At 44.4% G+C, this 15,571-nt stretch overlaps 1 protein-coding gene across 1 annotated transcript in view; it reads right to left on the reverse strand.

Annotated features, from left to right (window-relative positions):
• Positions 1 to 15,571, reverse strand: part of SS3 (starch synthase 3) — a 113,785-nt gene that overhangs the window by 34,436 nt on the left and 63,778 nt on the right. The window contains exon 10 of the mRNA XM_089980130.1: positions 13,622 to 13,792. Within this exon, the coding sequence (XP_089836256.1) occupies positions 13,622 to 13,792 (171 nt within the window). The remainder of the gene's footprint in view (positions 1 to 13,621; positions 13,793 to 15,571) is intronic.

A 15,571-nucleotide genomic window follows, 5' to 3' on the forward strand; every position in this document is an offset into this window, starting at 1 on the left:
TTCTTAGCAGGCAGGGGGCGGAGCCCCCTGCCCTTTTAATTTTCCGGCAGGGGCCATGGCCCCTGCCCTTCCCTTTCCACGTAGGGGCCGACCCTTCCCCTTAAGAGAGGGGGGCAGGAGCCGAAGGCTCCTGCCCCACCCCTCGGAAACCAAGCAGGGGCCATTTGGCCCCTGCCCCTCTTTTAAACCGACAGGGGCCAGAGGCCCCTGTCTCTTTTCTGTCGAGCAAGGGCTCGGCAGGGGCCTTTGGCCCCTGCACTCCCCTACCTCCTCTCCTTTTGAGCCGCAGGGGGGCCTTTGGCCCCTGCGCTCCCTCCTCCCTACTCGTTCCATTGGCAGGGGCCATCGGCCCCTGCCCCTTTCTTTTAAGAAGGCCCCTGCACCCATCTCCTTTAACGGCATAGGTCATTGGACCCTACCCCGTTCTCTTTCGCAACGGTAGGGGCCGATGACCCATGCATTGAGTTGCGGAGAAACCGAGCTTTCTCCCTACCTATATTCATTTTATGCATGCTAAACTACGTATTTTTGCAGTTTACGCAACGGAGCCCGTTCGCGCCCCGCGAACTAAACCGACAATCACTTACGTTCGTAGACGGCTTCATTCTCGCAATACTCCAAGGTAGGAGAAGATGCACAAGGACTTAAATAATTAAATCAAGCTTAAATAATTGATAATCGAAAGGACTTAATGATATATTTATATACTTATATGTATATAAGTACACTTTTAAATCAAGGACGCGGTTTCGCGATCCTTGTCCTTTGCTTTCGCATTTCAGTTTGCCGTCGCGCTTTGCGCCCAGGCTTTTACTTTCGTATTTACTGCTTATTGTCTTTTAATTCAAGGACGCGGTTTCGCGGTCCTTGTCCTTTGCTTACGCACTTTCTGTTTCTGTTGCCGTCGCGCTTTGCGCCCAGGCCTTTGCTTTCATAAGTTACTACTTACTGTCTTTTAATTCAAGGACGCGGTTTCGCGATCCTTGTCCCTTGCTTTCGCAGTTCCTGTTTGCCGTCGCGCTTCGCGCCCAGGCACTTCCTTTTCGCATTATTATCTTTTGTTTCTTTTCCTTGCCATAGACTCAGTGTATTCGAGAGGAATACCTATTCCTCTTTCCACCCGATATGTTTTGGGAAAACCCTTGATCTGGGGCAAGACCAAGTTGTTGGGTGATAGGTTCCTTTGTGAAACCCATTTACCAAAACCAGTGTCGTGACTTACAAAGCACCCAGACACTGCGTCATCGGATGTCAGATTCGAGAAAATCACATGCCTTATGTTGGCAAGATTGTGTGTGGTTTCGAAAGATTTGATATGTTAAAATAGTTTTTTTAAAAAAAAAAAACATTATATCTTTGCGAAACACACTCCCGAGGCTCCTATTAAGGACCTGTATCCCTTTTCTCGTAAGTATACTTCTTAAACATGCGAGACATGTTAGTACTACGACGATTGGATGAGAGTCTTATGACTTCGATTAATGCTTAGTGCAGGCTGTTGGAAACACATATAAGAGTGGGATCGCCTTCATAGGCAAGATGCTCGTTTCGGTCTAATGGACCAGAGCATGTAGAATGAGGCAACGGCTAAGAAACCCCGTCGCGCTCAATTCAACCTTGCTTCGTCAAGAGAGAGGACGAAGGGTACCAACTCCGATAGACAGTCCAATTATGGCTTTCAAAAAGGGCAAAAGACCCATTTTTCCCCAGTCATCGGAGGTTAGGGGGAGGGATAGGGGCTACATAAGTTAGCCTAACACTTCTGCAGAAGTTGGATGCATCCCTATCAGGCCTTGGGGACTTACTCTCTCGACCATCGGTCGTCTCCATAGGAATAGGATTCAGTCAGACCACCGAGGTATATTAAAATACTTAACATAATGAACACTCGGCTTGGACTCGACTGTTTCGACTCACGTGCCATGTATGTACCCGCATGGTCGGTTATCAAGTAATAACTAAATTGAGCATGCACACCCTTTTCAGTTTGTTGTACTTAGCTTATTCCTCCAGTCTATTTGCTTAGTTTGCTCGTTACTACCTGCTGCATAAATTATCTATGCCTAATTTAGTTCTTTCTGTCTTTGTACTCTCCTGCTAGTTTTTCGCAAAACTAACCCATTTCATGGGCACAGGTGACGATTAGGTGCATCAGGCGATGGCGCGACTGGGAGATGATTTAAGGATCCACTGTTTCTGCTCGTAGTGTTTCTCCTGGACATTTTTGGTTTTTGATACGGTTTTCCCTTGAGGAAACCCAAATTTTGTACAAACTTAATACTCTCTTCAAATAGAAGGAATGGTTTCCTAAGTATTATTGCAGATCGTCCATGGTAAATCTTTGTTTTCTCGCTAACGTGCCCAAGGTTGTCAAACCCATCTTTTTTTTTCTTCTAAAAGAAATCGTTTCCGCTGATTTAGAAATAAACTCTGTAAAGAAAAGGCATTTTCCAACTATTTCAAGGAATTTATAAGGTTCGAAATTTTGGGGCGTTACAACTTGGTATCAGAGCAGATCGAAACAGTGATTCTTGGTCATCGAGCATCCGCATCGCGCTGTAAGTAATTTAATTTCTCTTTTTCTATACTATTAGACTAGAGTATACCTTACATGAGTATTTGGGATTTTTCTTGTCCAAAGAAAATGAACCCTCCGGATGGTGAAAGATTGGGACGCAGAAGGGGTGCAAGAAGAACGCGTTGTCGTTCTGTGAGGGGCAGAAGCTCTGTGGTAGGAAGACTTGAGTGTTCTTCTATCGGTTCAGATCATTGGACCAGCGGGCCGCCCCCTCCCACTTTTGCGGATTCTTGGGGCTTTACGCTTCCGGATACCTACCAGGCACCGCTAGTCGCGACATGGGCAGCAGTACACTTTCGAGAAGGAAGTCGTGTGCCAAATCATGTTTTAGTTAATCGACACACTTCTCGGGAATCCTCTGAAGCAGAATCCCCCTGGCAAGCCCAGATGGGATGCAATTTTTGTGGCGAAGAAAGACATACGATGGATAATTGTCAACTCAGGGAAGCATACGATAGAAGGGGGACTGCAGCACAAGATCTGGAAGACACAGCATCCTCTGTCCAGGGTACTTATGACACACCATCGTGTGATGGACAAATATTACCCCTAGAGAGTGCTCAGGACATCGCTCCACCCACTCATATGCCTTCCCCCAACTCACCAATTTACACACCATCCCCAGACTCGCCACAGTATATATCGGATACTACGGTAAACACTCCGGCTTCACCGCTATACATATCGGATTCCCCGGTATACACACCAGCTCCACCGCTGTACATACCGGATTCTCCGGTGTACACTCCGGCTTCGCCACCCTATGCACCGGATGCCTCACCACATTACTCCCCTACTACTCCTCTTCACAGGCAAGGAGTCCCGAATGAGGATTTGCATCCTTTTCCCCCTCTACGCGGGTTAAGGCGCACGGGTATCGCAAGAGAGTACTTGAGGAAGTACTCTCATCATCCCTAAAGGATAAAAAACTCGTTGGTTTTTGTACCGTGGACAGTTGTTGTTTTAACTTTTTGTAAGTGCCCTCCTATACCAGCACTGCTGGGCTTTTTGTAATCTCTATTACTCGGAAATATGATAAACTTTTTGATATTACTCTTCTCTTTCAAAGTATTGACTTATGTATCATCTGGGTATTTTAAGGATGGTTCGAGGGTCGAACGAAGGTTCATCTGACGAATGGTCAGATCAACGGGGATTCATCATGGAATCGTTGAGCGCATTGGCTAGCGCCATGCGAAATCAAGCGCACAGCCAAGTACCTACCCCAGAACCAAGCCACCCTGCGACAGTATCATATGAAAAGTTCTTAAAGCTCGATCCTCCAACCTTCGCAGGCAAGCCCGACCCCGATGCAGCTGAAAACTGGATTTTGGAAATAGAACGAGTTTTCCAAGTTTTGACAGTCCCAGAAGACAAGAAGACCCTTTATGGTACTTTCAGACTTTTGGGTGCCGCCCGCCATTGGTGGGACACGACTCGGAACATACAGTTCCCGACAGACTCGTTTATTCCTTGGGAGGCTTTCAAGAAGGCTTTTTTGGAGAACTATTTTCCTCCTCATGCGAGGGAGAGGAAAAAGGTGGAGTTCTTGGAACTTTGCCAGGGTTCGTCAAGTCTGGTGGACTACATCTCCAGGTTCCAGGAGTTGGAGCGTCATTGCCCCAACTTATTTGCTGATGATCGGGAGCGGGCGGGTAAATTCATCCGCGGATTAAAGGAAGGACTCCGACCAAGGGTCCTAAACAGCATGCCATCAACTCTCGCCGCAGCTGTTGCTGCAGCTACTCTCCTGACGGAGGATTGGGAACGCTCTAAGAGCACCCAAAGCAAGAAGCCACCCGTTGTGGGTAGCGATCAAAAGAAATATCCCTCTGGCGGTCAAACCAAGCGACCGCCCTTTTTCGTAAACAAGGAAGGTGGAAGAAAGCCATATCCTCCTTCCAAACGTCAGCGTCATCAGGGCAACCCTCCCGCCCGGCAGCAGGCGGGCGATGTCTGCCCCAAATGCGGACGACCTCACCCCGGGCAAGCATGCCCTCTTCTTACAGGCGGATGCCTGTACTGTGGCAAGATGGGCCACTTTGCACGCGAGTGCCGCAAGAAGGCTGCTGACGACCTCAGAAGGAATAATGGAGCACCTCTGCTCCCCCGACCACCGCCGCAACATCAACAACAACAACTTTCTTACCAGGCGCAGCAACCACAGTCCAGCGGCCAGAAGAAAGCACCAGGACGCGTTTACACTGCCACGGTCAAACAGCTGACCAAAGGCGAGCTTGTGCAAGGTACCATCTTGATTGCTAACCAAGCAGCTTTCGTACTCTTTGATTGCGGTGCCACTCATTCTTTTGTTTCTGTAAAATTTGCTGAACTCTTGCACGTACCTGTAAGTTCGTTAGATAATGCCCTCAACGTCTATAACCCGATTGGGAAGAGCACTATATGTACGACCTACGTGCCAGCTTTGGACGTAGTCTTGGCAGATCGACATTATCCGGCCTGCACTATCCTTCTAGATATGATCGAATTTGACGTCATCCTAGGCATGGATTGGCTGCACAAGTACCATGCCAAGATCTTTTGCCATGAAAGCAAAATTGTGTTATCTCCACCAGGAATGCCTAAGGTGGAATTCAAGTTCGTGAAGGCGGTCCGTGCAAGCAAGATGATTTCTTCGCTAAAGGCACAACATTACCTGAGAAGGGGATGCACTGCCTTTTTAGTCAATGTCGTCCAGTCCGAACCGACACTAGTTTCGATTAGAGATCTAGAGGTGGTTCGGGATTTTCCAGACATCTTCCCAGAGGAGCTGCCAGGACTTCCCCCACCACGAGAGGTTGAATTCAACATCGAGTTGCTACCAGGTACTGCGCCAATTTCTAAAGCTCCATACCGTATGGCGCCAGCCGAGCTCGAGGAACTCAAGAAGCAGCTACAGGAATTGATGGATCTAGGTTTCATTCGCCCCAGTGTCTCGCCTTGGGGAGCCCCTGTTTTATTCGTTAAAAAGAAAGATGGATCATTGCGGTTGTGCATCGACTATCGAATGCTCAACCAGGCCACGATAAAGAATAAATATCCGTTACCGCGTATCGAAGATCTGTTCGATCAACTGCGGAATGCCAAGATTTTCTCAAAGATCGACCTTAGGTCAGGATACCATCAACTCAGAATTAAGGGAGATGACATCTCCAAGACGGCTTTTCGAACCAGGTATGGGCATTTCGAGTTTACTGTCATGCCTTTCGGACTCACCAACGCTCCTGCAGCCTTCATGGACCTCATGAACCGTGTGTTTAAACCCTTTTTAGACACCTTCGTCATCGTGTTCATTGATGACATCCTGGTGTACTCAGAGACCTGGGATCAACATCGCGAACACCTGATCATCATTTTGGAAACCTTGCGGAAGGAGCGTTTGTTTGCTAAATTCTCTAAAAGCGAGTTTTGGCTCAAGGAGGTTATGTTTTTGGGACATGTTATATCCGAGAAAGGCGTATCCGTAGATCCTGCAAAGGTGGAGGCCGTACTAAGCTAGCAGCAACCGAGGAATGTTCGTGACATCAGAAGTTTTCTTGGATTAGCTGGATATTATCGAAGATTTATCCAAGACTTTTCCAAAATCTCTCTGCCTATGACAAAGCTGCTAAAGAAGGAGGCTAAGTTCGTGTGGGACGATTCGTGCGAAAACAGTTTTCTGTTGCTGAAGGAACGACTTACTACCGCTCCTATCTTAGCCTTGCCTTCGGGATAAGGCGGCTTCGTAATTTATACTGACGCTTCCGGGACAGGCTTGGGCTGCGTCCTAATGCAGAATGGTAAGGTAATCGCCTACGCATCGCGTCAACTTAAGATTCATGAGAAGAATTATCCGACTCATGACTTGGAATTAGCGGCAGTGGTTTTCGCATTAAAGATTTGGCGACACTATTTGTATGGGGAACAATTCGAGGCTTTTACGGATCATAAGAGCCTCAAGTACTTGTTTTCACAGAAGGAGCTTAATATGAGGCAACGACGGTGGCTAGAATTTCTCAAGGATTACGATTTCACCCTTTCCTACCATCCAGGAAAGGCGAACGTGGTAGCTGATGCTCTCAGCCGTAAGGCTTCTAGCATTTTCGTCAACCTATTATACGTTGGTTGGAAGTTGATTGAGGATTTGGTTTCCTGGAAACCGTTTGCAGTCTCATCAAATTTTATCAGTCTTTCTAATCTGATAGCTCAACCTGAGCTGTTAGCCAAGATCCTTGCTGGGCAAAAGACTGATGCGCAGTACGAGAAGTTGAAGGCTCGTACACAACAGACCGATACTCCTTTCCGACTTAAGGATGATGGAAGCATTTGGCTCAAAAATCGTCTTTGGGTCCCAAATGATCCCGTTTTGAGAGACGAAATTCTCGTAGAGGCCCATAAGTCCAAATATACGATTCACCCGGGAGGCACGAAGATGTTCAAAGACTTGCAGCGCAGATTTTGGTGGAGCGGAATGAAGCGAGACGTGGCCGAATACATCTCTAAATGTTTGACTTGCCAGCAGATTAAGATCGAGCATCAACGACCTGGCGGAGTGATGCAACAAATGGAGATCCCACAATGGAAGTGGGAAGACATCACTATGGACTTTATCGTCGGTTTGCCAAGGACACGAAGAAAGAACGATGCGATTTGGGTGATCGTTGATCGACTCACCAAATCGGCTCATTTCCTTCCTATCCGTATTAGTCAGTCCTTAGACAGTTTGGCGGATCTCTACATTCGTGAGATTGTGAGGTTGCACGGTGTTCCGGTATCTATCATCTCCGATCGTGATCCGAGGTTTACCTCGAGGTTTTGGGGACAACTTCAAATCGCGTTGGGTACGAAATTAAAGTTTAGTACCGCATTTCACCCTCAGACTGACGGACAGTCTGAACGCACAATTCAGACTTTGGAAGACATGCTGCGCGCGTGCATGATGGACTGGAAGGGAGAATGGGATTCTCATACCAGTCTGGACGAATTCGCGTACAACAACAGTTACCACGCTAGCATCGGGATGGCCCCTTATGAGGCCTTGTATGGAAAGCCATGTCGTTCGCCCCTCTACTGGGACGAGGTTGGCGAGCGAAGGATGGAATCTCCTGTAGTGCTACAACACTACACTCAGCAGGTGCAGATGATTCGAGAGCGACTCCGTACTGCACAGAGTCGGCAGAAAAGTTACGCAGATCGTCAGCGTCGAGAGCTCACCTTCTCGATAGGAGATATGGTTTTTGTTAAGGTATCTCCCACAAAGAGCGTTTTTCGTTTTGGGAAAAAGGGAAAGCTAAGCCCTAGATTTGTCGGACCGTTCGAAATCCTGGAACGGATTGGTGAAGCAGCTTATCGTGTGACTTTACCTCCTCAGTACGCTCAGATCCATAACGTTTTTCACGTATCCATGCTTCGGAAATACGTTCACGACCCATCACACATCATCCATTATGATAATGTAGACATTCAGAAGGATTTGTCTTTTGAGGAAAGACCAGTCGAGATCGTTGATCGTCGAAATCAAGTGCTTCGATCTAAGACAATATCTCTTGTAAAGGTCCGTTGGAAGCACCATGGAATAGAGGAATGTACTTGGGAGCCTGACTCTGCTATTAGGGAGAAATACCCTGACTTGTACTTTGATCGTTAAGTTCAATTTAATTTCGAGGACGAAATTATTTTAAGGAGGGTTGGATGTAATACCAGTTAAAAAAAAAAAATTTATTAAGATCGGACCCGGGTCGGGTCCAGACCCGACCCGAATCCAACTTGTGCCAGCCCCTCGAAAACCCTTTTCGAGGGGACTGGCAGCCCACAGGGGGAGGGGAGCCTCCGGCGACACAGGGGGCGAGCCCTGTGTGCGCCCCCTCCCTACTAAAAGACGAGAGGGGAGAGGGGAGGGCCTACGAGCCTCCCCCGACTCTCTCTCTCATCTCTCGTCTCTCTCCCCTCTGCTCTCTCTTCCCCCGACTCCACCTCCCTCTCCCTTTTTGCCGACGCAGGACAACCCCTCCCCCCCCCCCTCTTCACGGCGCCACCCTCTCCGGCGAACCCCCTTCACGGCAGCCCAGGTAGCCTCCTCCTTTTCCCCCTCTTTTTCCCCCTTTTTCCTCCCCCTGATTCGCCGGAAGGCCGGCAGGTGGCCGGCGGCCCCTGCCGAGCCTTCCTCCTCTTTTTTTCACGACAGGCAAGGGGCTCCGCCCCCTTGCCTTCCTCTTATCTCGACAGGCAAGGGGCTCCGCCCCCTTGCCTTCCTCTTTTTCGACAAGCAAGGGGGCTCCGCCCCCCTTGCTTTCCTCTTCTTAGCAGGCAGGGGGCGGAGCCCCCTGCCCTTTTAATTTTCCGGCAGGGGCCATGGCCCCTGCCCTTCCCTTTCCACGTAGGGGCCGACCCTTCCCCTTAAGAGAGGGGGGCAGGAGCCGAAGGCTCCTGCCCCACCCCTCGGAAACCAAGCAGGGGCCATTTGGCCCCTGCCCCTCTTTTAAACCGACAGGGGCCAGAGGCCCCTGTCTCTTTTCTGTCGAGCAAGGGCTCGGCAGGGGCCTTTGGCCCCTGCACTCCCCTACCTCCTCTCCTTTTGAGCCGCAGGGGGGCCTTTGGCCCCTGCGCTCCCTCCTCCCTACTCGTTCCATTGGCAGGGGCCATCGGCCCCTGCCCCTTTCTTTTAAGAAGGCCCCTGCACCCATCTCCTTTAACGGCATAGGTCATTGGACCCTACCCCGTTCTCTTTCGCAACGGTAGGGGCCGATGACCCATGCATTGAGTTGCGGAGAAACCGAGCTTTCTCCCTACCTATATTCATTTTATGCATGCTAAACTACGTATTTTTGCAGTTTACGCAACGGAGCCCGTTCGCGCCCCGCGAACTAAACCGACAATCACTTACGTTCGTAGACGGCTTCATTCTCGCAATACTCCAAGGTAGGAGAAGATGCACAAGGACTTAAATAATTAAATCAAGCTTAAATAATTGATAATCGAAAGGACTTAATGATATATTTATATACTTATATGTATATAAGTACACTTTTAAATCAAGGACGCGGTTTCGCGATCCTTGTCCTTTGCTTTCGCATTTCAGTTTGCCGTCGCGCTTTGCGCCCAGGCTTTTACTTTCGTATTTACTGCTTATTGTCTTTTAATTCAAGGACGCGGTTTCGCGGTCCTTGTCCTTTGCTTACGCACTTTCTGTTTCTGTTGCCGTCGCGCTTTGCGCCCAGGCCTTTGCTTTCATAAGTTACTACTTACTGTCTTTTAATTCAAGGACGCGGTTTCGCGATCCTTGTCCCTTGCTTTCGCAGTTCCTGTTTGCCGTCGCGCTTCGCGCCCAGGCACTTCCTTTTCGCATTATTATCTTTTGTTTCTTTTCCTTGCCATAGACTCAGTGTATTCGAGAGGAATACCTATTCCTCTTTCCACCCGATATGTTTTGGGAAAACCCTTGATCTGGGGCAAGACCAAGTTGTTGGGTGATAGGTTCCTTTGTGAAACCCATTTACCAAAACCAGTGTCGTGACTTACAAAGCACCCAGACACTGCGTCATCGGATGTCAGATTCGAGAAAATCACATGCCTTATGTTGGCAAGATTGTGTGTGGTTTCGAAAGATTTGATATGTTAAAATAGTTTTTTTAAAAAAAAAAAACATTATATCTTTGCGAAACACACTCCCGAGGCTCCTATTAAGGACCTGTATCCCTTTTCTCGTAAGTATACTTCTTAAACATGCGAGACATGTTAGTACTACGACGATTGGATGAGAGTCTTATGACTTCGATTAATGCTTAGTGCAGGCTGTTGGAAACACATATAAGAGTGGGATCGCCTTCATAGGCAAGATGCTCGTTTCGGTCTAATGGACCAGAGCATGTAGAATGAGGCAACGGCTAAGAAACCCCGTCGCGCTCAATTCAACCTTGCTTCGTCAAGAGAGAGGACGAAGGGTACCAACTCCGATAGACAGTCCATTTATGGCTTTCAAAAAGGGCAAAAGACCCATTTTTCCCCAGTCATCGGAGGTTAGGGGGAGGGATAGGGGCTACATAAGTTAGCCTAACACTTCTGCAGAAGTTGGATGCATCCCTATCAGGCCTTGGGGACTTACTCTCTCGACCATCGGTCGTCTCCATAGGAATAGGATTCAGTCAGACCACCGAGGTATATTAAAATACTTAACATAATGAACACTCGGCTTGGACTCGACTGTTTCGACTCACGTGCCATGTATGTACCCGCATGGTCGGTTATCAAGTAATAACTAAATTGAGCATGCACACCCTTTTCAGTTTGTTGTACTTAGCTTATTCCTCCAGTCTATCTGCTTAGTTTGCTTGTTACTACCTGCTGCATAAATTATCTATGCCTAATTTAGTTCTTTCTGTCTTTGTACTCTCCTGCTAGTTTTTCGCAAAACTAACCCATTTCATGGGCACAGGTGACGATTAGGTGCATCAGGCGATGGCGCGACTGGGAGATGATTTAAGGATCCACTGTTTCTGCTCGTAGTGTTTCTCCTGGACATTTTTGGTTTTTGATACGGTTTTTCCTTGAGGAAACCCAAATTTTGTACAAACTTAATACTCTCTTCAAATAGAAGGAATGGTTTCCTAAGTATTATTGCAGATCGTCCATGGTAAATCTTTGTTTTCTCGCTAACGTGCCCAAGGTTGTCAAACCCATCTTTTTTTTTCTTCTAAAAGAAATCGTTTCCGCTGATTTAGAAATAAACTCTGTAAAGAAAAGGCATTTTCCAACTATTTCAAGGAATTTATAAGGTTCGAAATTTTGGGGCGTTACAATGACTCTTAATGCAGTTGCGTCAGTTAAAAAATAGCCTATTTATCAATTAGATATTAAGAATGCATTCCTAAATGGTGAATTAAATGAAGAGGTCTACATGGATCCTCCACCAGAAGTATGTATTGGTGAAAATAAAATTCTCAAACTTAAAAAGGCATTATATGGTTTAAAGCAAGCTCCAAAAACTTGGCATGATAGATTTAGCAATGTAATGACAAGTTTAAATTTTCGTTCATGTTATACTAACACTGCTTTATTTGTGAAAAGTGTAGGGTCTTCAGTAGTTATGCTACTACTTTATGTTGATGACATGATCTTCACTGGAAGTGATGAGCAAGGAATCAATGATATTAAGAAAGTTTTAAAAGAAAATTTTGACATGTCTGACCTTGGTTTCTTAAGATATTTTTTAGGTATTGAAGTAGCATACTCTCCCCGAGGGTACATTCTCTTTCAGATGAAAACTTGTTGCTGACATTTGTTCCAAGTCAGGCATCTCAGATGATAAGAAGACAGAAACCCTTGAGGTTATCAATGCAAAGTTGAGGTTGGAAGATGGAACACTTCTCAAGGATCCTACTCCCTACTGCCAACTTGTTGGGTCTCTGACATACTTATCCATCACTCGGCCAAACATATCTCATGTTGTTCACTCAGTCAACATGCACCTACAACGGTGCACATGAGTGCAGTCTTAAGAATAGTCAGATACATTAAAAACACCATAACTAAGGGAGTTTTTCTTTCCTATTCATCATCACTTAATTTAATTGTTTATACTGATGTTGATTAGGGAGGAAATCCCAATGATAGAGTCTCAACTACTGGTTTTTTTGTTTTCTTAGGTGACTATGATTTCTTGGAGATGCAAGAAGCAGCACAAAGTATCATTGTCCTCAACAGAAGTGGAGTATCGTGCAATGGCCACTACAACCATGGAGCTTGTGTGGCTTAGAAGTCTCCTCAGTGATAAGGGCATAGTCATCTCTACTCCTTCGAAGATGTGTTGTGACAACAAAAGCACAATTTATATCGCAAGAAATCACACCTTCCATGAACGTACTAAACACATTGAGATGGTCTGCCACTATGTTCATGATGAATACCTAAGTGGAACCATAACACTTACGTTACATCCGAGTACCAGTTTGCGGACTTCTTCACTAAAGCTCTTGCTACTCCTCGTTTTATATTCCTTCTCAACAAGCTTTCGGTTATATCTCCGTAAAGCTTGAAGGAGGGTGTTAAAATACATGTAATCAATATATATATATATATATATATGTGGATATCCAATCATACCCGATAAGGGTATTCCTGTAATTTTGCCCAATAGGGGCATTGTAGTCATTTTTATATTTTTTCTTTTCTTATTTTTCCTTTTTCTTTCTTTTATTTTTTGTTTTTCTTTTTATGAAATGCATTTAATGCATTCACATTGGGGTCCCAACTAAGAGTCGTTGGGACCCCAACGGTCACAATGACAACTTGTTGGGCCTCCCAATGTGGTCTCTCTCTCTTTCTTTTCTCCCTCTCTCTCACTACTCCTTTGCCTATAAATAAGTGGGGTCTCCCCCTTTGTAAAGCATGGCTTCTTGAAGCCCTTTCTTGCATTTATAAGATTTTATGTTTGCAAGCCATTGTTAGCTTTTGTGTATGTCCATTTTTGGACTTGTTCTTTGCTTTCTATGTGTGAATGTCCATTGTAGGACATTGTACTTATTTCCGCATATTTCATTACACAGATCCACTTAGTTCCATTGCATTTAGTCGTTGCATCTGTTTAAATAGGATCGAGCAACACCCCAATATAGGTTTTAAATAGAGACCATTTAAACACAATTCCAGGGCAATTACAAACCAACCTAAACTTAGATCCTCATGATTCAAGTAACTATTAAATTTGTAAATTTTAATTTTAAATCAGTAAACTCATTTAAACACCATCAAAGAAAAACTCATTTAGCCCAATTTGATCCAACCTAGATGCAATTCATTTATGTTAAAACTTTAAAGGCATTTATTTTAGAAACTACTTCAAACAGATTGTAATAATCGTTTTATTTTTTATTTTTTATAAATGTTCATAGGTATTGTTTCTATTTTATGCATGAATGCTAAACATCATAAATGCATCCAAACATGGCCTTTATTATTCCAATAATGTTGGAGAAACAACTGACATTGAAAAAGGAAAAAAAAAGAATGCTAAAGTCAACAGAGTGAAATAGTAACAGCCTAACAGGATGATAGAAAGGGGATACTGACTGTAGTAGCTTTGTCTGCATGTGTCACTGCTTTCCCAATTAAGCCTGCTCCAAACTCAAGATTATGGATTGTGAAAACAACTCTGGCATTACTTAGACCATAATGCCTGTAGTTCTCTTTAAATAACCATGAAACTGGTGCAGTCGACCAATCATGGCAATGCAAAATATCCTGTTCAAAATAAAAGATTCAAATGAATTAACAAAAAGAATGAGCTGTCAAATGAGAAAGTGTAATCATTATGTTCCAATTTATCAAACAAGTGCTTCAAAACTGGTAGTAGCGCAAAAAGAAAGAAAATAAACTATTGTCCATAGTTAGTTTGACCTGACTCATTTAGTTAACTGTCATGTACTTGAAGGTATAAGGGTATTTCTATCATAAAACTATGCAACATTCAAAGAGCTAATAGAAAGGACACCAACCCTGAGGCTGCATGCTTTTGAACCTAAAACTCCTCAACCTGATTTTAACCATTCAAATCACCTCTAATGCATGAAAGTCCAAATGTTTGTACTGTAATGAAATGGTGATATTCAAATATCACCACCAAAGTCCACCAAATGAATACACAAGTGGATAATCAACAAAGGAGTCCACACACAAAACCCACAAAGGGGTATTCTCACAAAAAACACACAAGGGTCACACAAGAGATAAAATAATAATAATTCATTGCTAACGGAATGCAAGAATGCATAGAAGACAAATAGGAGAGTCATCCCCTTTTATATATATCATGGGAGACTCATAGAGCCGTTGGAGCTAGTCCAACGGCTATAATTATAGCTGTTGGACTAGCTCCAACGGCTCTAAGCCCTCTGGTCAACTTGAGTTGACTAGACCAAAAAAAAGAAAAAGAAAGGATTATTTACGATAAATATATATATATATATATATATATATATATATATAATATATATGTACACATATGTATACACGTATTCCTACATATACACACATATATATGATATATACATATGTTATATATATATACATTTTAACATGTACATGGCATTAGAGCCACCACCAGGCTGACGTTACACTTAGCTCAGTGAGGGCTTTATTTGAAGTATGGGTTTGGGTTGTTTGAGAGGTGGTTAAGTATTTTATAAGATTTTTGCAGATTTTGTGAAGTGTTCTACATGGGACAATCCCATGATTAGCGTGTCCTTGATTTGGAAAATAGTAGTGTGTTAATGGCAAGTTGGTGTATGGATGTATCTATGATTGTGGGAATTTGCATGGTTGTTTTTCAGTTGTTTTGAGGCTTCTATGTCCAAAAAGATGGTTATTGGTGTTAGAAATATGAACCAAACCAGGGATATTTCTGTCCATGTAAAAACCGTGTATATTTATTGCAATATACCCATCATCATTAAGGGTACTTCTGCCATGACAAATGTTTTAATATAAAAACAGAAAAGGGTGTGACCTAATAGAATCACGACCCATTGTTCTCCCTCACCTTCTTTTCTCTTGCCTTCTCCTTGTTTTCTCCTTGACAGGGCACGATTCCCAAGGCAGATTCTGACATGGTATCAGAGCACAGGCGAGAGTAAGACCCCGCAAATCGATTGACACAGCTGATAAGATTCAGGTTTGCCGATTTCAATCTTTCTTCATTCTTTCTAAACCCTAATCTCAAATATCTCCTCTTTAACCTAGAAAATCCTTCTTTCTTGAAATCAAGAATCCTTTCTTTCCTTTATTCTCACTCAAATCAATTTTCTTGTTCCTTTTGTTTCCTTCAAATCAAGAATTGTATTCTTCTTTAATCAACGTTTTTTGTTTCTTGCTTCCAAATCTTTTCCAATATTCTTTATCGTTTATTTTCTTCTCAAAAGATCATCAAGGCAAGGTTCCTCAAAAAAAAAACTCTTCCTGTATTGTCTTGCTGATTTCCTCTATATCAACAGCGAGCCGTTTCAAAAAAACAGAAAGGAAAAG

The sequence above is a fragment of the Nuphar pumila genome, chromosome 11, assembly GCF_984573655.1.
Source record: "Nuphar pumila chromosome 11, dmNupPumi1.hap1.1, whole genome shotgun sequence".
In the NCBI taxonomy this organism is placed as follows: Eukaryota; Viridiplantae; Streptophyta; class Magnoliopsida; order Nymphaeales; family Nymphaeaceae; genus Nuphar; species Nuphar pumila.